At 40.8% G+C, this 23,240-nt stretch overlaps 1 protein-coding gene across 3 annotated transcripts in view; it reads left to right on the plus strand.

Annotated features, from left to right (window-relative positions):
• The window catches only part of TM7SF3 (transmembrane 7 superfamily member 3), a 42,745-nt gene that overhangs the window by 8,771 nt on the left and 10,734 nt on the right, over nt 1-23,240 (plus strand). For 2 of the 3 annotated variants that reach the window (XM_004052895.5, XM_019038769.4), the window contains exons 2-7: nt 2,493-2,647; nt 6,214-6,364; nt 9,054-9,174; nt 10,507-10,678; nt 14,988-15,165; nt 22,705-22,791. In XM_004052895.5, the coding sequence (XP_004052943.3) occupies nt 2,493-2,647; nt 6,214-6,364; nt 9,054-9,174; nt 10,507-10,678; nt 14,988-15,165; nt 22,705-22,791 (864 nt within the window). The remainder of the gene's footprint in view (nt 1-2,492; nt 2,648-6,213; nt 6,365-9,053; nt 9,175-10,506; nt 10,679-14,987; nt 15,166-22,704; nt 22,792-23,240) is intronic. The other variant, XM_019038770.4, reaches the window with a different exon arrangement.

Here is a 23,240-nt window from a genome sequence, read left to right on the forward strand (position 1 = left end):
GAGTTAAGATTACGCCACTGCACTCCACCTAGGTGTCAGAGTGAGACTCCATCTCAAAAAAAAAAAAAAAAAAAAAAAATCAGTTAAAATATACTCCAAGAGATACCTGCTTTTAATACCCCCCTACTTATTTTGTCAAGTCATCAGTTGTTTAACAATGTATTTTAGTTTCCATGGTTCTGTGTTTCCGTACTGTCTTTCCAAAGTTTTGTTTCTCCAAGTATTTTTGAGTTGTGATTCATCCTCATCCTGGGTGATAGGTTAAGGGAAGGTTAAGAAAAGTTTACCATGAAGGCTTCTCTAGTTGATGGCTTCAGTCTCTTCCAGGGCTTTTAAAGGTTCTGTATACTGTTCTGATGGAAGGCTCATGTCATGGGAGATAGACATGAGGTTATTAGAACATTTTCTAAAACATATCAAAGGGCAAATTTAAGTGATAATTACAGAAGCCTTGGATAACCTTTATGAATTTGTTCGTGTCAGTTTTGATCATGGTGCCCAACAACTAGAGTGCCTAGTCCATGAGTACCTTATAAATATTACCAAATAGGGAAAATGAGAACAAAAAGGAAAAACTGAAGATGTAGACTAGAAAAAGCAGGATAGTAAGTGAGTTGAATGCTGTGAACAGTGAAAGGATAGAAATCTGATTAATTTCTAGGAAAGCAGACTGATACTGCCAAAACGGGTGGGAATTTTTAAGACTTGGAGGATGCATGATGGATGGGACCAAACTTGAAGGGCAATAAATGAAACATTTTTAGTGTAATTTACTGAAATCCATATCGTTTTATGTATAATTTGCTATTCTAATAAAATAATCATGATAATGGGAAGGCCTGGAAAATATTAACATGTTTTTCTTGTTTCTTTTTAAAAAGAAAAAACACGTGCACACAAACTTTTTCCAGACTTCCCTACCCAGATTCTACTGGCCATTCCTTAATATTTTAACCTCTGTTCCAGCTGGAGTTTGGTCCATTTAAAATGTAAAATGTCTTTCTGGTTCCATAAATAGGAAATATACTATCTTCATTTGTCATTGTTAAAACTATTAAAATTTTCTCTAGAGTTTTAGAAATGAAACTGTAACCTTTTATTCTATCATTTTTTTTTAAAAAAGCATTAAGTTATGAATGTAATGTAGCATCACAGAGCTTAGGGAAAATATATAGAGGTTAAGATTATTCTAGTCTTAGCACTATTTGTGTCTTTTTTTTGGCTGTTCTTCCACAGGCTACTCATTCTTGATTTTTTTGGTTCTGTTTGGTTTTAAATCATCCAGTGGAGCTTTCGTATTAAAAAAAAAAAAGTGTTGAAAATTGACCTTCTTGGGACATGGTATATAAGAATGTGTTATTAAGTTATTTAGTATCTGAAATGTTTTACCGTCCACTGACTCTAATTACCTTCTAAAATAAAACATGACAGTTCCACTATGGGACTCGGGTGAATTATAATCTTTTTTCATCAATTCCTTTTTATCTATATTTAATCTAAATCTTTTGTTTGTTTGTTTAGAATTGAACGCCCAAGACTGCTTATGTGAAACTTGGGATCTTTTCTGCTGTTCATGCAGACAGATACTGACTGTAGGATGGGGGGTGAGGTAGGAATCCAGGACCGCACAGGAGTAAAAGCAACCTAATTAAAGGATTATTTGAGAGTTAGATTGAAAAAAGACAGAGCTGGTATGCAGCTGGCAGAAACACATCACAGAGAAGTGGGGACAGAGTCAGTGAGACGCAGACCATGGAGGCAAGTAGACAGATGGGACAGGCCTGGAGGAGGTGTTGAAAAACTGTTCTTGTTATAATCTTTTTTATGGACTCAGTTTGATCCTTAAGTAAACAAAAGCTCTCTTTTCCAAAATGCCTGTGGTTCACAATTGTATGTGCAGTGCCTGGTGTGGGTGCTCAATGGACATTTTTGTCAGTATTGATTTCACCTTCCTTTGCAGTCTCCATTAGACAGATGAGGAAATTGAGGCTTAAGGGGATTTAAGGAACTTGCCTAAAATCACACAGCTGGTAAACACCGGTATTAAATTGCAGCCACCTGTGTCTCTTCGGGCTACGCTGACTTCAGAATTCACTAGACGGTTATGGTTCTTTAACACCAGCACATTCATGATTGTTAGTAGCCCCACAGGATTGTCATCTTTAAATTCAGGGACTCTGTTCCAGAGATCATTGTTATTGCTGCTACCAGAGGGGAAGTTTCTCTGGGTTCCAGGAGCCTGTCTTCAGCATACCTTTTGAAATACCTCTTGCATTTTAGTTCTGAGCTCTACCATTCCCTGGCTGGATGACCCTGGATGGGCTGCATCACTTTTTAAGCCACATTGTCTTTAGCAGTGAAATAGGAGCAATAACCATATTTACCTCAAAGAGTTTTTCTGAGGATTAAATTCCACATTCATTTATGAATATGATTTCTGCAAATTGATATGAGAGTACAAGTGTTGTAATGAAAAGTTTATCTCGTTGTAGGTCTTATTGAATTTTCTGTGGGGAAATTTAGATACTTCGAGCTCAATAGGCCCTTTCCAGAGGAAGCTATTTTGCATGATATTTCAAGCAATGTGACTTTTCTTATTTTCCAAATACACTCACAGTATCAGAATACAACTGTTTCCTTTTCTCCGGTAAGTGCAAAGAATTATTTTAGTAAAAATCATTTCTATATTTTGGGGGTCTGGTATTTAGTATGAGCATTAGAATTTGATATCTCTATCTCTTTTATGTTTATGATCTTATGTCTTAAATTTTAAAAAATCAAGATAGGATGTTTTCAAGTTAGTGACTGAGAGTATCTCAGGCCTTTCTTGAGTGTGGCAGTCTCTTACCTAAAAAGGGGTAATGGAGAGCTGAGCTGGGGAGAAGGGCACCCTGTGACAAATGTTATCACTATGCAGGCAAGTTTTCTTCGTGAATTCCCACCTTTTCATTTTCTTACTTTAGTGGGGCCTTAATAATTTTTACCTGAGAATATATGTTTAATGGGTTTTCATTGCTGTTTAGCTATGGTATTGAACTTTACCAAGAACCCTATAATATGAACTTTATTCTTTGGACTCTGGCATGCAAACAACAAAAAAATTATAGTGCTCAGTTCATCCAGCCCTGTGCTATGCCTCCAGCAGTATTAAGGACTCTATTATAGATGTCATCACTAAACCCCTTAACCTCAACCTCAGCCTTAGAAAGTTTTTAAAATTCTCTGGGTTAGCTTAAGCTATGAAGAGTCTGCCATTTATATAATCTTTTACAATCTATCTGCATTTAGTCTCTATGATGCCCTAGACCAATACATGCATTTCACCTTGTATGAAGTTATACTTCTTTTTATTTGTCCTAAGCCTATATTATAATATTCTGGAATTTGGAAAACAAATCTGTCTTAATCTAATTCATATGTAAATTTTTAAAATTTTTATTTTTATTTTTTTAGAGATAAGATCTCACTCCATCACCCACGCCGGAATGTGGTCGTGTGATCATGGCTCAAATTCCTGGTCTTAAGTGATCCTGGAACTACAGGCACATGTCACCACACTTGGCTAATTTTTAACATTTTTTTTTTTGTAGAGATGGGGTTTTGATATGTTGCCCAGGCTGGTCTTGAACTCCTGGCCTCAAGTGATCCTCCTGTCTGGGCATCCCAAAGTGCTGGGATTGCAGGCATGAGCCACTGCGCCCCAGCCCATATATAATATTAGAGGCATTGGTCACACTATCTTTCTTACTATTTTGTGTATTTTTATTCCTGCCTTCTTTCCCCTACCATAGAGGTTTGGAAATTGTGTGCATGTGGTTGTGCACGTGTGTGCGTGTGTGTTGTGGGGTGTGTGTTGGGGGGTAGTTAATAGACTAGAAATGGAAGAATTCAGCTTAGGAAAAAAGGAAAGGAATAAATAGTATTAATTACAAGAGATACCGATGTCACACATACGTCGAATTTGCCCAAGTTCTTTGCAGCTAAAGCAGAAGGTAAAGCATGTTAAATTTCATAACTTCCTTAGAAAGGAAGGAACATGCCAGTTCCTCAGGGGAGGCCAAGTTTTTTATGGCACTGAAGTCAAAAGACAGCTTCCTATTCAGACTCTTACATAGGAGACTTAGTAAAATGGCACATAGATGAGTTCTTTCTTCTTCTCTTTTTTAACTAGATCTATTAAAACAATTTTTAATTGACAAACAGTATGTTTCTTCCTAATGACATTACAGCAAGACAACATTTGAAGGAAAAGAGAGAGGATGGGGGAAATAAGGATTTATATTTGTTGAACGCCTACTATGTCCTAGGCCAGTGGTTCTTAAGCTCCTGGAGCCATAGACTACTCAAGTCTATGGACTCAAATATAAATATAAAATTTCATGGGGCCCTTCAGAAACTCAGACTCTCAGGCCCCCAGTTAGGAACCCCTGTGTTTGGTTTCCATATGGTTAATTCTCATTAAAGCTCAACAAAGTAGTAGTGATGCCTATTTCTACATCTGAGGAAGCAGAACTTGGATAAAGAGATGTCAGCATCACCAGTGATAAAACAGACCTGGCTGGCAGCATCTTGGTTCTTGATTTCTATGCAGAAAGGGTCTTAGTTGTCCTTAATTATCATTTTATTTCTTGGACTGCCTTTAGTTCCCACTGTTATATTACTTAGAAGATGATGGCCAGAACTGCACATGGCTCAGGAAGTGAGTGGTCTGTGTAAAGAGAAGTGCTTCTGTTTCCTGTGCCCTTCCTAATAAAGTGTGGCACTTTTGTTTTTTTTTTGAGTCGTGATGGCAATTGGCTCTTTGAAACTGTTGACTCGATCATTTATGAATTAATATTTGAGTCATTCTTTCTTATGCTTATCAAATTGAAACTGCTCTGCTACCGTTTCCTTCCCATTTCCTTAGCTTTGATAGAACCTCTTGAGTCTGTTACCTTTTAGCTTAGCATTTTATTATTCAAAAAACTTTCCAAGCAGATGGGAGTGGGGGATGGTAGAGAGGAAGTGTGTGAGGATGGATTAGGAAGGGGCACAAGGAAACTTGGGGTGATGCATACATTTGCTATTTTGATTGTGGTAATGGTTTCACAAGTGTCTGTATATCAACACTTAAAAGTATACTTTATGGGCCGGGCACGGTGGCTCACGCCTGTAATCCCAGCACTTTGGAAGGCTGATGCTGGCGGATCACGAGGTCAGGAGATCAAGACCATCCTGGCTAACACGGTGAAACCTCATCTCTACTAAAAGTACAAAAAATTAGCCAGGTGTGGTGGCAGGCGCCTGTAGTCCCAGCTACTTGGGAGGCTGAGGCAGGAGAATGGCGTGAACCTGGGAGGCGGAGCTTGTAGCGAGCTGAGATCGCGCCACTGCACTCTAGCCTGGGTGACAGAGCGAGACTCCATCTCCAAAAAAAAAAAAGAAAAATTATACTTTATGTACAGTTTATAGTTTGTCAGTTATAACACAATTTAAAAGGTACTTTGAAAACTGAACTCCTTGGGGCCAGGTCTCATGTTTTTGTCCTAGTGGTCTTAGAAACTAAGCTAAAACATTATTTGACATAGTAAATCTTAATTCAAATTAATTGAAACACTTGGGAATTTCACTGTGCATCTGCTATTCCTGATCAAAGATTATTTTTACAGACAGAATGTTTGTGTCTTCACAAAATTCACAGTTGAAATACTCATCCCCAGTGTGTTATATTAGGAAGTGGAGTCTTTGGGAAGTGATTAGGTCATGGGCCCCCATTTAGAGCCCTCATGAATGGGATTAGTGGCCTTGTAAAAGGGACCCCAGATATGTTTCTTGCCCTTTCTCTGTCATGTGAGGATACAACAAGAAGTTGGGAGTCTTCAGCCTATAAGAGGGCTCTCATCAGAACCCGGCTGTGTTGGCACCCCTATCTTGAACCACCAGACTCTAGAATTGTGAAAATAAATTTCTGTTGTTTATAACCACCTTACCTGTGGTACTTTGTTATAGCAGCCTTAACTAAGACAATTGTATATTTTTCAAGAATGCTTTTTCCATGTATATGTGTGGGCATGTGAACATAGAGATGAAAAGAATTCCCTGGTTATTTAAGGAAGGTTTTTTTTTTCTATTTGTTTTGGGAAGATTTGGAATAGGACATGCACACTGGATCAGCTCGGTAATTTATGTTTTGGTCGACTTCGTATTCATGACAATGTTTCTTCTGGACTGCAGACTCTCCTTTCCAATGCCTCGGAAACAGGCACTGCCAGTGGACTGGTTTTCATCCTTAGACCGGAGCAGAGTACATGCACTTGGTACTTGGGGACTTCAGGCATACAGCCTGTCCAGAATATGGCTATCCTACTCTCCTACACAGAAAGAGGTAACCCTTCTGTCTTCTCCTCCCTCTTACTCTTTGGAATATGGAATGTGTTCATGAAACTTTAAGGAAAATTATCCTATTAAGATTGTTTGTTGCAAGTATAATTTATATAATCAGATTTTTTTTTTTTGAGATGGAGTCTCGCACTGTCACCCAGGCTGGAGTCTCGCACTGTCACCCAGGCTGGAGTGTAGTGGCGCGATCTCGGCTCACTGCAACCTCTGCTTCCCGGGTTCAAGCGATTCTCCTGCCTCAGCCTCCCAAGTAGCTGGGATTACAGGCGCCCGCCACCAGGCCCAGCTAATTTTTTGTATTTTTAGTAGAGACGGCGTTTCACCATGTTGGCCAGGCTGGTCTCAAACTCCTGACCTTGTGATTCGCCCGCCTCAGCCTCCCAAAGTGCTGGGATTGCAGGCATGAGCCACTGCGCCCGGCCTATAATCAGAAATATTTTATAGTAAGAGAATTAGCACGATGACTGAAAGCTCAGGTAGTGACTAGGAGAACATGTTTATTCATTCGAAAAACATTTAGGGAGCCCTTGGAGAAGCAGTAATAGTTAAGGCAAGACATAGTCCTTAACAGTTTAGTTATTCTAAGCAGAAGCAGTAAGCTCGACATCATGAAGAAAAATGATTTGGAGAATGGCACATTGTGAATGTGGCTGCAGCTGGAGTGTGGAGGGCCTTGCATACAATTTGAGGTTTGTACTTTATTGCGAGGTAGGTTCTAAGGAGGCATAGAGTTTTTAAGCAGAGGAATGGTGTAGTCCATTTCATCTCTTAGAAAGCCAGCTCTAGAAGCAGTGTGGGGATGGATTGGAGAGGGCGCAGCAGAGTCAGGACTCAGCACAAAATGAGAAATGAGGGTCTGAACAGAGGCCATGAGAGGCGGGATGGAGAAGAGGAGCAGGATTTGAGATATCCAGAAGGTGGAATTGATACAACACAATGACTGGTGGTTATGGAGTATAAGAGGGAAGCATAGGTTTCCTATTTGGGCAGCAGGGAAATAGTGATACAAAATAGGTGTAGGAACAGGGTTATGGTGGTGCTGGATGTTTTGGGAGGTGGGACGTAGTAGATGATGACTTCAGTTTGGGACACAGTCTGAGATGCTTGTGGGACATTTGGATGGAAATGCAGAGTACATAATTTAAATAAGGGCCTGGAGTGGAGGGGTGAGATTAGATTCCCAACTAAATAGCTGTTAATAAAAGCTGTGGCAGTGAGTGAGATTATCCAGGCATGTACTTGGATATTTAGGGCAAAAAAATCATAGCAAATACTTTACTAGTGCCTACTATGTGTCAGGCACTGTTTCTGGTGGATAATAACTGCTGAGGAATAAGCACAACACTGTGGAGTAGTCAAGAAGGTAGGAAGAAAGCCTGGAGTTTCTGCCTGTAAAAGGGAGCAGGCCGGGCACGGCGGCTCACACCTGTAATCCCAGCACTTTGGGAGGCCGAAGCAGGTTGCAGGTATAATTTATATAATCGGGAGTTTGAGACTAGCCTGGCCAACATGGCGAAACTCTATCTCTACTAAAAATACAAAAATTAGTCAGGTGTGGTAGCAGGTGCCTACAATCCCAGGTACTCAGGAGGCTGCGGCAGGAGAATTGCTTGAACCCGGCGGGCAGAGGTTGCAGTGAGCTGAGATTGCGCCACTTCACTCCAGCTTGGGTGATAGAGCAAGACTCCGTCTCAAAAAAAAAAAAAAAAAAAAAGGAAGTGGTAAGTTACAGTCTAGGGAGAGGTCAAGAGAACTGACTGAAGGTGTCCATATGCTAGAGCAAGTAGGAGTCAGCGGTGGCCCTTTATGAGAGTCACTTTAGTGGCACAACAGGGATGGAGGAGTGAAGGTGAGGTGAATAAATTTAGACTACTCTTAAAGCTTGGGGATAAAGGGAAGGAGAGGGAGCGCTAGTTAGGAAAGGAGGGAGAATCCAGAAGATTACTGGAGTAGAAGATAGGAAATGTTAGCTATAACAAAAGGCTAATTACCTGATAAGAAACCATAGACTTAATTAAGGCTTGCGTCAAGGACAGTGTACACAGAAAAATTATGAACAGAGGAGCTTCAGCTGGCATACATACCATTTGTGGTGTGGTAAAAATCCATAAGTGCAGAAAAAGGAGAGTATGAAAGAAGAGCATAGAATTTGGAGGAAGATTCCAACATGATATTGAAACATATATACACACTGTGTATCTGCATTCCAAACCTGGCCAGAAGTAGTCAACCAATAGCCGATCTTTTTAACTCTAGAGGAGAGGTTGGCAAACTACAGACCATGAGCCAGATCCAGCTTGCTGCCTGTTTTTGTACGTAAAGTTTTACTGAAACACAGCTATGCCTCTTCCTGTACGTATTGCCTGTGGCTGCTTTCTTGCCACAAGGACTAGGGTGGGTAGTTACTGCAGAGACCATCAGACTGACAAAGCCTAAAATACTATCAGGCCTTTTACAGAAAATGTTGGCTCTGCCCTGCTCTAGGGCCCTGAACCTCAGTTAACTCTACCCTCTTTAACCTCAGTTCATGAAATAGTATAAGACTAGAAGCTCTATGTTTATATTTAACTTCTATTTGGGAAGTTTTTGTAAGAGTAGATAGAGTTCTGTTTTTCTGAGTATGATTTGGATATGTAAGAATTGTTTGTTTAGTAACTTCCCTATTTCTTATCCAGATCCTGTCCCTGGAGGCTGTAATTTGGAGTTCGATTTAGATATTGATCCCAACATTTACTTGGAGTATAATTTCTTTGAAACGACTATCAAGTTTGCCCCAGCAAACCTAGGCTATGCGAGGTATGTCTGTCTCCCATGTCTGAGAAATGCTTTTAGAATATACATGACGACAGTTGTGTAGATTTGACCAGCTCTCTCAAGTCCCTAATTCTCTGTAGTAAAATTGAGTTAATTTTTGGGGGGAATTGATGTAATTTAAACTTCACTATTAATATTTGGACTGTCATTTACAGTTAATATTTTCCCACTTCATTCTTGTGAACTCTTTTTATTTGAAGAGCCAGATGTGAGTCTATTATGAGCTTGAAAATACATCCTGGTTTTTATAAAGCACTTTAAATATAGATAGCACTCAGTAGCCCTGAAACATCCTTTTATTTTTATAAAGATTCATTGTTTTAATTAAAGCTGTGCCTCAGTTTCTGCTTTAATAGTAATGATAGCTAACATTTGAGAACACTTGAATGCTTGCTGTGCATTGTCCGTGGTGGTGCTGAGTGTTGTTATGTTCTTTGCCATTTAATCCTAACAATTTTATGAAGAAGGGCAATTGCTGTTATTTTACAGAAAGTTTCCCTAGGGGTTATGGAGGTTACCCGACTTGCTAACAAATGACAAATCTGCTATATTCTTCTTCTTCTTTTTTTTTTTAATCAAAGATGAGGTCTTTCTATGTTGCCCTGGCTGGTCTTGAACTTCTTAGCTCAAGCAATCCTCCTGCTTCAGCCTCCCAAAGTGCTGGGATTACAGGCATAAGCCACTGCACCCAGCTTTTTTTTAAAAAGAAATTTTGTCTCCCCAGAGCTGTAGTATTTTACTCTAGGCCTGACTGATATCAGAATCCAGTTATGTAATCACCTTTGCCTGTTGGTGTTTGTCTTAGTTTGTGGTGCTGTAACAAAGTAGCACAGACTGGGTGGCTTATAAACTTCTTTCTCGTGGTTCTAGAGGGTAGAAGTCCACGATCAGGATGCCAGCACAGTTGAGTTCTGGTGAAGGTTCTCGTCCAGGTTACAGACTGCTGGGTTGTCATTGTGTCCACACATGACAGAAAGAAGGCTAGAGGGCTCTCTGGGATCTCCTTTATGAGGGCAGTAATTCGATTCATTAGGGCTTCACCTTCATGACCTAATTACCTTCCAAAGGTCCCATCTCCTAATATCATCACACTGGGAGTGAGGGTCTCAGCATATTAATTTTGGGGAGACACAAACATTCAGTCCATAACAGTGCATTACTTTTCTTCAGAATACCAGTTGTTGCCACTGCAAAAGGTGAACTGTTAAATTGTAATTATTGTTGCAAGTGTTTGAAATTAGGGCTCTTGGTTCCTTTTTATAGATGGGATTGCACCACAAGAGACTGATGTTTCATTTTGTTGGTTGACTTTAGAGGTGTAGATCCCCCACCATGTGACGCTGGGACGGACCAGGACTCCAGGTGGAGGTTGCAGTATGATGTCTATCAGTATTTTCTGCCTGAGAATGACCTCACTGAGGAGATGTTGCTGAAGCATCTGCAGAGGATGGTCAGTGTGCCCCAGGTGAAGGCCAATGCTCTCAAGGTAAATCTGAGTCCCATGATTTGTGTGGCTGGATTGTGACACCTTTGTCAGAGTTGAGAAGGGGAGAAGCTACCAGGATCTTATTTCTTTACACTTTTCTCCTTTTTGGGGGACACTTGCTTTATTCTCTTTTGTTATCATCTTGGGAGTCTTTGCTGGTGATATCTCAAAATGATGTTGGCCTTTGAGGAGATGCATGTAAATTATGTTACGTTTTAGTTGCAGCCACATCTGTGACTTGGTAATCTGAAATGTGAATGGAAGGAGGTGGTAATTTTCTTTGTACTCCCACGACTACTGGGTAAACATTTTTGGCAAGTATGAAGATTACATTGTTTTGAGAAAAAAATAATGAGAAACTGCTTAAGGATATACACATTGGCATTCATATTTGAACCCAAACTCAAAGTCTAACTTGGAGCAAAATTCTTCTCTGAGCTTTTGAATCCGTGTAAACCCTTGCTCCCCAGGTGTGGACCATGGACCAGTGACATTGGCATCACTGGGGAGTTTGTGAGAATTGTAATTCTTAAACTCCACCCTGGAACTACTGAATCAGAATTTGCATTTTATATCCCTCAGGTGATTCTGACTGGGTGCAGTGGCTCACGCCTGTAATCCCAGCACTTTGGGAGGCCGAGGTGGGTGGATCACCTGAGGTCAGGAGTTTGAGACCAGCCTGTCCAACATGGTGAAACTGTGTCTCTACTAAAAATACAAAAATTAGCCAGGCATGTTGGTAGATGCCTGTAATACCAGCTACTCGGGAGGCTGAGGCAGGAGAATCATTTGAACCCAGGAGGTGGAGGTTGCAATGATCCCAGATGGTGCTGTTGCACTCCAGCCCTCAGGTGATTTTTGTGCATATTAAATTTTGAGACTCACTGCAATAGATCATTTTTGTGGAGGGCAGGATTTTATCTTTATGTCTTGAAAAGTGCCTAACAGCAATATAATATATGAGGTCATCCTTCAGTCTAATGGTTGATGGGTGGAGTTTTTCTAGACAGCGTCATTGTGCTTATTCACAAAATAAGAAGCTCTGTTAGTAAAGTTTATTAGTTGCTTTATTAGATATGACATTTTAATACTATTATTATTTTTATGAAGAATATAAGAACTTGTATAATAGGCTTTTTGTAGGTTACTTTTTAACTTTTAGTTAAAAGAATATTTTGTACCAGAATGTGGGGAAACCCTCAAAGACTAATGAGGGTATGTCAAAGAGATTCAGGAGCCTGTTTGAAGGGGCTTGCACTGCCAAATTTGGGGCAATTCAAGAATCAAGAAAAAGACTGTGGTTGTCAGCCTTGAATAAATACAAATGAAACCTTCCTCAGTTGCCACCACTGGAGGAAACTCTTACAGCAAATTACTCTAAAAATTGATAAAGAAATTTAGCTTGCCTTTTTAAAGGAGGAACTAATTCTTCCCCAGTTGGTGAGAGAAAGCTCTTTGCAGAAGAGTGCTGGCTAATATATGTAGAAGAAATAATAGAATTAGATGATCACCATTTTGTGACCCTCAATGAAATAATTCCAGCAAGGATCAGCAAGTGAAAGGTTTTTAGGGAACAGGATATTTCTAGGGTGTCTAAGTAGCATTCTTAGATTAATTCTCATTGTAAAAGGAGAACCACTTTAACATGGAGTGACCTTGTAGTCTCCACCTATTCCAGGTGGGCAAAGCTAGTTTCACTGAAAATGGATCAGCCTGTATTACGTGCTCATGTAGTGCAGTCTGACATTATCACCATCACCTGTGGTGTATTCTAGCAAAAAATGTCTAACCTGAATTTAGTCCATTGGATTCCCTATTTACAGGAAATATGGGGGATAAAAGAATAAGTTAGACACAAAATTGTGGAATACTTTATGAGAATACTGACTTCACCTCTTCTACAGTCATTGGGTAGCTGGGAGAGAAAGGTGGGACAGACTGCTCTGGATTACTGAGATTGGCCGTAAACACCATGCATGGAACTTGGTTTGATCTTGGGTAAGAAGGAGAAAAGCTAGAAAAGATGTTAGGAGCCAGGAGCAGTGGCACACACCTGTAATCCCAGCACTTTGGGAGGCCAAGGAGGGCAGATCACTTGAGCTCAGGAGTTTGAGACCAGCCTGGGCAACGTGGCAAAACCTCACAGCCACTAAAAAAACCAAAAAGTTACAGGCGTGGTGGTGCGTGCCTGTAGTCCCAGATATTGAGGAGGCTGAGGTGGGAGGATCGCTTGAGCCTGGAAGAAGTTGCAGTGAGCTGAGATCATGCCACTGCACTGTAGCCTGGGCGACAGAGTGAGACCCTGTCTCAAAAAAAAAAAAAAAAAAAAAAAGACATTAGGGAAAATCTGGATCATGTATTAGCTAATAATAAATTATTCATTTTCGTAGGTGAGCTAAGGTATTGTGGTTATATAGGAGAATATTCTTATACACATGGTCCCTGACTTATGATGGTTTGACTTATGATCTTTTGATTTTAGTTTTGATGATTTCCTGAGCTAGCAATATACAGTATGATACTCTTGCAACGCTGAGCAGTGGCAGTGAGCCATCGCTCCTGCTTAACCACACGGGTAATAGCTAACATTCTGCCGTGTACTGTATTCAATAAATTACATGAGCAATTAAACACTTTATTATAAAATAGCCTTTGTGGGCCGGGCATGGTGGCTCACGCCTGTAATCCCAGCACTTTGGGAGGCCAAGGCGGGAGGATCACGAGGTCAGGAGATCGAGCCCATCCTGGCTAACAGGGTGAAACCCTGTCTCTACTAAAAATACAAAAAATTAGCTGGGCGTAGTGGTGGTGGCGGCGCCTGTAGTCCCAGCTACTCAGGAGGCTGAGGCAGGAGAATGGCGTGAACCTGGGAGGCAGAGCTTGCAGTGAGCAGAGATGATTGCGCCACTGCACTCCAGCCTGGGCAACAGAGCGACATTCCGTCTCAATAATAATAATAATAATAATAATAATAATAAAATAGCCTTTGTGTTAGATGATTTTGTTCAACTGAATCTAATGTAAGTGTTCTGAGCACATTTAAGGTAGGCTAGGGTAAAGCCATCATGTTCGGTAGGTGAGGTACGTTAAATGCATTTTGACTTTACGATGGGTTTATCCTGATGTAACCCCTTGTAAGTGTGTACTTAGACTTACATCTGTACTGAGTAACTTGTTACTCAGAGTGTGGTAGGTGGTTGCATAGCATTGGCATCATCTGAGAGCTTTCTAGAAAGGCAGAATTGCTGGTACCACGCTGACCTAAGAATCAGATCTACCTTTTAACAAGACTGCCCCCTGCGATTCACAAGCAAGTTAAATTTGAGAAACACTGTGGTAGGACATGCGCAGTGAAGTGTTTAGAAGTGAAATGTCATGATATTTGTAACTTACTTTCAGCAGGAAAAAAATAGAGTTGGGGAGAAACTAGTGATAGAGAAGCAAATGTGGTAAAATATTAACAATTGTTGATATTAGGCAGTATATAGTCTATTTATTGTGTTATTCATTCAACTTTTCTGTCTGGTTTAAACTTTTCATGGTAACTTGGGAGTAATATTAACAGTTTGTTGAACTTTACCAGACCTTTGCCCAGGAAGCAAGTTATTGAAGGCTAAGCAGTATTTTTAAACAATGGTAGTCTGATGTAGGAGGGCTCATAATAATTTACTCCTAAAACCCTAATATATATTTTTCTCAAATTAGTAGGAGCATAGGTATTATGGTTCTATAAAGCATTTGTTTCTTCTATTTTATAGTTTACAATGGAATTTCTGAAGTTAAGAACTACTACTACATAACAAAACCTTATGTAATATTTTCTTGTTTCAGAGACTGTTAGACAAAGATAAGTGGGTACTGTCTGTGAGATGTTAACAGACTGTCTACGTTAGTCTGTGGCTAACATTGGACACATCCTCTGTGTTAGGCATTGGGCTGTACACTAAGGAAAGAGCAGTGCACAAGAGAAATACAGTTCCCATCCTTGTTTATAGTCTAGCAGAGGAGAAAAAATGCTAGTCGTAACTAGCATTTATACATTCTTTATATCGCATTTTCCTTAAACTATTAAAAAAAACCTTTGGAAGCATTTTGTATAAGAGCTTGTTTACATTAGCACATACAAACCATGTAAGATGGCCTTTTGACCATATTAAATGGGTTGGTGTATATTTTAAGCAAGAATTATAATTTATGAATATACCATTTAATATTACACGTAGGTGGGATTATCTACCCACAGAATAGCTTTACAGAATAGCTTTAAAAAATCCCCTAAACACTAATCATGTGTTATTTTTGGCTTCAGGTGATTACCCTAACAGCTAATGATAAGACAAGTGTTTCCTTCTCCTCCCTCCCGGGACAAGGTGTCATATACAATGTCATTGTTTGGGACCCGTTTCTAAATACATCTGCTGCCTACGTTCCTGCTCACACATATGCTTGCAGCTTTGAGGCAGGAGAGGGTAGTTGTGCTTCCCTAGGTGAGTATGTGGCTTTAAACTTTTACAAATTCTCCTTTGGCCTTGCAGATAATGCTTTTGTCTAGTTCTCATTCATTCAACACATACCTTTTGAGCCCCTACATTATTCCACTCTCTGTTCTAGGCACTGGGACATAGCAGTAAACAAAACAGCAAAAATACTTGTTCTGGAGCTTATATTATAGTGAGGGAGATGAGACAGACAAGATAAATTTATAAAATATGTAATACATGAGAAAATGGTGAGTGCTAAGAAGATAAATAAAGTAGGAAAGGGAGATAACACATGCCAGTAAGAGGAAAATTTGAGATAGATAGCATGGCCAGGGCAGTCCTTGATGCACCATGCACGTACCTGGGTGTGGCGTGTACCAGGCAGAGGGAGCAGCCAGGATGAGGGCCTGCACCTGGGAGCCTGTCTGAGGGTGTGAAGAACTGCAGTGATGACAGGGGTTGCAGGAGAACGAGGAGGGCAAGGGGAGTAGAGGTGAGGTGAGAGGTGTGGGGGCAGGCAGCCTGTGTGTGGCCTTGTAGACTGTAGTATGGGATTTCGCTTCTATTCTGAATGGAAGGGAAAGGCATTGGAAGGTTTTGAGCAAATGGTGCCATGATCTAAGACATTTTAATGAGATCACTGGCTGCTTTTTGAGAAAAGACGGAGGCAAGAGCAGAAATGCAGATTGGTTAGGAGGCCACTGAAGTAATCCAGGGGAGAGATAACTAGGTTAGGTAGAATGGGGGCAGTGAAGGTGTTGTGAGGGGGGTGTGTGTGTGTGTGTATTTAGCAGTTTATCTTGAAATGGTTTCTCAGAAAATATGCAAAAATAGTATAAAGAATTTCTGTATAATCTTCATCCAGATTCCTCAAAGCTTAATGTATTAGGCTATTTGCTTTTCATTCTCTCTTCTTCTCTCTTTCTTTCTGTATACAATTGACTTTTGAACAGTGTAGGGGTTGGGGGGGAGCTGACTCCTGTGCAGTTGAAAATCTGTGTATAACTCTTTTCTTTTTTTCTGAGACATAGTTTCACTCCTGTTGCCCAATCTGGAGTGCAGTGGTGTGATCTTGGCCCACTGCAACCTCTGCCTCCCAGGTTCAAGTGATTCTCCTGCCTCAGCCTCCTGAGTAGCTGGGATTAACAGGCACACACCACCATGCCTGGCTAATTTTTGTATTTTTAGTAGAGTCGGGGTTTCACCATGTTGGCCAGGCTGGTCTCAAACTCCTGGCCTCAAGTGATCCACCCGCCTTGGCCTCCCAAAGTGCTGGGATTACAGGCATAAGCCACCATACCCCACCCGTGTATAACTTTGACTTCCCCAAAATTAACTACTATTAGCCTAGTGTTGACCAGAGAAGCCTTATTGATTACATAAATACTTGATTAACACATATTTTGTATGTTATATTTATCATAGACTATAGTCTTACAATAAAATGAGCTAGAGAAAAGTAAATGTCATTAAGGAAATCATAAGGAAGAGAAAGTATATTTACTATTCATTAAGTGAGAGTGGATCATCATAAAGGCCTTCATCTTCATCGTCTTCACATTGAATAGGAACAGGAGGAGGAAGAGGAGGGGTTGTTGTTGCTGTCTCAGGGGTGGCAGAGGTGGAAGGGGTGGTAGGAGAGGCAGGCACACTCAGTGTGACTTTTACTGAAAAAAAGTCTGTATGTAAGTGGACCCATGCAGTTCAAACCCGTGTTGTTCAGGGGCCGACTGTGTATGTATAGATACGTACACACACACACACACACGCACACACATTTTCTTCTCTGAACCATATGAGAGTAAGTTGCAGACATAAAGACCTTTTTGCCATTAAATACTTCTGTATTTATTTCCTTACATAACCATAGTAAAATTATCAAAATTACGAAGTTAACATTGATACAGTAGTTATTTAATTCACACATTAGCACATTTACTAGTTGTTCCAATAGTGTCCTTTATAAGTAAAAAAAAATTATTTTTGGCTGGGTGCAGTGGCTCACGCCTGTAATCCCAGCACATTGGGAGGTCAAGATGGGCGGATTGCTTGAGTTCCGGAGTTCAAGACCAGCCTGGGCAACATGGCGAAACTCCGTCTCTACAAAAAATACAAAAATTAGCTGGGTGCGGTGGCACATGCCTGTCGTTCCAGCTACTTGGGAGTCTAAGGTGGGAAGATCACCTGAGCCCAGGAAGGTTGAGGCTGCAGTGAGCCATGATTGTGCTTCTGCACTCCAGCCTGGGCAACAGAGTGAGACCCCCGTCTCCCCGTCAACAAATTTTTTTTTTCGCCTGTCCAGGGTTCAGTTTAGGATCCCACATTGCATTTAACCGATGTGTCTCTTTAGAGTTGTATAATCTGGAACAAGTCTTTTTTTTTTTAATTTTAATCTTTTAAGACCTTGACTTTTTTGAGAAGTACAGAATATTTATTTTTTTTAGAATGTCTTCAATTTGGGTTAGTTTGATATTTCCTTATAATTAAATTTTGATTATGCTTTTTTGGCAGGAATACAAAGGAAGTGATGTGTCCTTCTCAGGAGACACTTGTCTCTTTATTTGTCTCTTTACTGGTGGTGACATCCTTGATGACTTGGTTATTGGTGTCTTGCCAAGTTTCTCCACTGAAGTAACTGTTCCTTTTTTTAAGTGTCTTTAGGGGAGATACTTCGAGTGTCAGTAAATATCCCATTCTCAAACTCTCACTTGCTAGTTTTGGCATCCAGTGATCTTTGCCTGAAACATTTGTTACTAGGTGGTTGCCAAATGGAGTTTCTCTAATGTATCACTCCTTCTATGTTTATTTGTTGCCATCCTGCTCTAAGGAAGGGTTTTCCCTCCCCTGCCATTTATTTATCCGTGTATTTATTTTAAACCTGGACCTGTAGATTCCTATTTTATTCTCTGGATGAAATCCTTTACTATCATTTATTTTCGTGTTCAAATTGTTCCAGATTTGGCTCATGAGTGGCTGGATATGTTTGGAGTACAGTGTACTGATGGATTGGATGAGGGGTTTGAGAGAAAGAGGTGTAAAGGACTTTGTAGTTTTTGGCCTGAGCAACTGGAGAGAGCGAGCGACCATTCGCTGAGGTGGGAAGCACTGTTGGAGGAGAAGGTTGGGAGGATACATTAAGAGTTCAGCTTTGGACAAGTTCAGTTTGAGAACCCTATTGAGCATTTATGTGCAGATGTTTAACTGATGGTTGATTATATATATAAGCCTGGAATTCAGAGGAAAGTCTTAGCTGGAAAGCATCTTGGAAATCTTCAGACTGAATATATGGCATTTAAGGCCTCATGCTAAATGGTGTTATCTATAAAGGGGTGGAAGGGGAGGTGGGAGAGGCAGGCACACTCCGTGTGACTTAGAGAAAAGGGAGGGGTCTGAGGACTGAGCCCTGGGTGCTCCAATGTTTAGAGCTTAGGAAATTGAAGATCCTACCAATGGGCTGAGAAGCTGCAGCCAGATTGGTAAAAGGGAAGTGATGTATGTTGAAGCCAAGGGGAAACAGTATTGCACGGAAGAGAGTGTGATCAACTTTGGCAGATGCTGCTGATAGGTCAGCTAAGAAAGAGACTGAAAATGACCCTTGGATTTAGCACCATGGAGGCCATTGGTACCAGTGAGAGCTGTTGCAGTGGAGAGGTGGGGTAGGCGCCTGACTGGAGCATATTCAAGAACAAATAGGAGCTGGGAGCACAGAAACTGGAGAAAGTTCAAGTAGCTCTTTCAAGGAGCTTTGCTCTAAAGAAGAAAGTCTATTAGTTGTGTTCAAGCGAGAGATTATGGTTCTCTCCCTCTGCTAGAGCCGTATCCCACTGTTAAAGAAAAAAAAAATCAGTGACACTAGTTAAAGCACAGTGAGGAAGATTTTATTTAAGGTGGGGGGTAGTATTATAATAGGCATAGGGACCACTGTGATGGAATTTTGCAGTGGGGAAGAGAGATTGGGCCCAACTCTTGAGTACAACATGGGCTACTGGGAATTTGTAGCCAAGCAGTAGGGTGGGAGTCAGTGGATGGCAAATTTCTAAGAGGAAACATGAGGGGCAAGGGGGCATTCTGTCTGCACTGACCTAAGGGGATTCTTACTGAAGACAGACCAGGGTGGTCAGACATCACCTGGGGGATGGATGGTGGAGGACGAAGAACTCGATTAGATATCGAGGGTGATTTGATATCAAGCATAGGGGATTCTTGCTAAGCTGACTTATCAGAGTTCTTGCCGAAGCTGGATTTTACAAAGATGTGCACAGATGGGCCTAGGAGGGGGTTCAGGAGACTGAAATTTGGCCAAGCAGGCCGGATGCGGTGGCTCACGCCTGTAATCCCAGCACTTTGGGAGGCCGAGGCGGGCGGATCACGAGGTCAGGAGATCGAGACCATCCTGGCTAACACAGTGAAACCCCGTCTCTACTAAAAAAAAAACCAATACAAAACATTAGCCGGGCATGGTGGTAGGTGCCTGTAGTCCCAGCTACTAGGGAGGCTGAGGCAGGAGAATGGTGTGAACCCGGGAGGCGGAGCTGGCAGTGAGCCAAGATCGCGCCACTGCACTCTAGCCTGGGCGGCAGAGCGAGACTCTGTCTCAAAAAAAAAAAAAAAAGAAAAAGAAATTTGGCCAAGCAAAGGCTCTTTGTCACCACTCAGTCTTCCACTCAAGACAATCTTCCACTCAAGATCCTTGAGGGATACAATGCAAGAGACCTTGGCAGATATGTTTGTGTGTGTATATATATATATATATATATTTTTTTTTTTTTTGACAGTCTCACTCTTGTTACCCAGGCTGGAGTGCAGTGGCATGATCTCAGCTCACTGCAACCACTGCCTCTCAGGTTCAAGTAATTCACGTGCCTCAGCCTCCAGAGTATCTGGGATTATAGGCGTGTACCACCATGCCCTGCTAACTTTTGTATTTTTAGTAGAGACCTGACCAACCATGTTGGCCAGGTTGGTCTTGAACTCCTGACCTCAGGTGATATGCCCGCCTCGGCCTCCCAAAGTCCTGCAGGTGTGCGCCACCTTGCCTGACTAATTTTTGTATTTTTAGTTGAGATGGGGTTTCACCATATTGGCCAGGCTGGTCTTGAACTCCTGGCCTCAAGTGATCCACCCGCCTCAGCCTCCCAAAGTGCTGGGATTACAGGCGTGAGCCACTGCGCCTGGCCATATATTTTTAACCGATGGACTGAAGTATGTCTGGGTTCCTCCATTTCTTTCCCTTGAACCCTTCATGCAAAAGCCCCTTCTAAATAGAAAGGCCCCCAGGCCTGTCTCTCTCTGTTAGGCTTAGGAGACAGAGAGCTCTGATTCAGTTGTTCTTCCCACCCAAAGTTGAACCTTCCTAGTGATGTTAGTTCTATTGTTACTCTCATTTTGAAGATTGATGAATATTAGGGTGCTTTTCCTGAGCTTGGGAGTAGGGAGGCTATATCCATATTGCCTCCTAACTAAAACCTTGCCCTGTGGTTCATAACCCTTAGCAATACTGTCATAGTTAAAGACACTTTAACCTTCAACTTGCTCCTGTCCTAGTCTATTCACTCCTTTCATTCCCCTAGAGTGAATGCCTGTTTTATGTCTTGTTTTATCGTAGATTCTGCTTTTGATGGAACCTTCCATACCCTCTCAGTTTACTTGTATAATTGTTTCTCTCCCTTCTTCCTGGTATTGTGATAGGGGATTTAGTTCCCCTCTAATGTTATGGAAGAGTATCTAACTGTGTCTTAGTTTTTATTGGGTTGGAAGACCTTGCTGTCTTGGTGATTATACTTGCTGAAAAGTTCCACAGGATTTTCATTTGAGAAAATCATCCCAGCAAATTTAATAGTTTTGGTGTAAAAATTAAATTCTAGAACGATAGTCAACCACAGGTCTGAATAAACAGAATGTGGTGTTTTTATCTTTCGTTTAATCTTTCTGGGTTTTTTTTTTGTTTGTTTTTTGTTTTTTGTTTTTGAGATGGAGTCTGGCTGCGACATCCAGGCTGGAGTGCAATGGCCTGATCCTTGGCTCACTGCAACCTCTGCTTCCCGGGTTCAAGCAATTCTCCTGCCTCAGCCTCTGGAGTAGCTGGGACTACAGGCATGCGCCACCAGGCCTGGCTAATTTTTGTATTTTTAGTAGACAGGGGTCTCACCATGTTGGCTAGGCTGATCTCAAACTCCTGACCTCAAGTGATCCGCCCACCTCGGCCTCCCAAAGTGCTGGGATTATAAGCGTGAGCCACCACACCCGGCTGTTGTTTACATCTTTCTTATGGGCTCCTTATTCTCAGAAAAGCTGATATTTAGGTATTATATCCCCTGTGAATTCTGCTCTTCTGTCTGTGTTTCTTATTTTACTGTATGTCTTCATGGTTTCTCCATTCTGAGCACTCTTAGGCATTTTATGTATTTTGATTTGTGGCAGCCTTGTTTTATTTTAGCATGAGATTGTATAGATGTCTTGTTTTGGGTTTTAGTTCAGGGATTATTTTCTTGCGTTTATCTCTGAGGAGTCATGATGGTGGGTGATGAATTTAGTGAGCATATTTTTCTCTTCAGTAAACTAAATGATACCGTGCTTCATCACTGGTTGTAATGCAACATTTTTCTCCAAGGCAATATGTATAATTGATAAGACTGGTGGTAATTTGTGTATGTGTAATAAATATTATAATAAATAACTTATAAGTATAATACATGTTTTTAAATTGTGAGTTTCAGTTTAAATTTTTTATTGTGAAAAACTTCAGCGAGCCTCCATACACCAATTATCCAGCCTTAACAATTTTGATTTATGGCCATTATCTTGTTTCAGCTGTGCTGTACCTGCTTCTCTGCCTCTCCACCTCATCACCCTCCTTTATCACTGGATTATTTTAAAGCAAATCCCTGGTCATCATATTACTCACAAATATTTCAGTATGTATACCTTAAAGATAAGCACTTAAAAAATAGAACCACCGTGTCATTAACATAATTTTCATTTTAAAATATTGAAAATATTTCTTTAATAGCATCAAATTAACAGCCAGAGTTTGCTTCTGGAGTCATCTCAATTGTTTTCCACAGTTTGTTTGAATCAGGTTGCAGATGAGATCTATACACAGTATTTAGTTGATGTGTCTTTTAAATCTCTTTTAACCTGTATTCTCCCTCCACCCACCCCCACCTCCTCCCCCCCACTCCCTGCCACCTTTTGTCCATGCAGTTTATTTGTTGAAGAAACAGGATTATTTGTTTTAGGAACACTCTCTCTCTATTTCTCTCCACTTTACCCAGGAATGTCATAGAAAGTGTTCCATACCGCTATCAGCAAGCATATATTGTCTGGATTCTCTTTTTGTTATAGCAGCAGTTGTTGATATTGATTGTCTACATAGGTTCATTCATTAGGGGTGGCAAGAGTATTTTAAAGATAAATTTGTAATATACAGGTATGGGATAAATTATGTCAGTTCACTTAGCTTTTTTGATGAAGGTTCGTTCTATAAATATTAATACAAAGTATCAAATTTGATGTATTATCCACTAAATTTTCATTATTTTTTAGGAAGAGTGTCTTCCAAAGTGTTCTTCACTCTTTTTGCCCTGCTTGGTTTCTTCATTTGTTTCTTTGGACACAGGTTCTGGAAAACAGGTATTATGTCCAATGTAGTTGCTATTTCCATTTTGCAGTCTTTTCAGTGTTGCTGGGGAATGACCTGTGAGGAGAGTAAGCACTTACTTATCTCTACTATCTTCATAGATTTGTAGCTGGGGTTTTGTAGTCATGAGTCTACTGAGTTGCAATGCATTTTTATTTTTTTCTATTCTCCCTACAGCGGAGTATAACCTTCTCTTATTAACAGGGGAATACAATTATGCAGTGAATTTTATCAGCTGCTAGATCTGTTAGTTGACTAAAGATAACCGAGATTAGACATTGGTTGTCAGGGCCGGGCTCAGTGGCTCATGCCTGTAATCCCAGCACTTTGGGAAGCTGAGGTGAGAGGACTGCATGAGGCCAGGAGTTTGAAACCAGTCTAGGCAACATAGTGAGATCCCTTCTCTACCAAAAAATTAAAGACAGATTGGGGGTGTGTGTGG

The sequence above is a fragment of the Gorilla gorilla genome, chromosome 10 (genome assembly GCF_029281585.2).
Source record: "Gorilla gorilla gorilla isolate KB3781 chromosome 10, NHGRI_mGorGor1-v2.1_pri, whole genome shotgun sequence".
Classification (NCBI taxonomy): domain Eukaryota; kingdom Metazoa; phylum Chordata; class Mammalia; order Primates; family Hominidae; genus Gorilla; species Gorilla gorilla.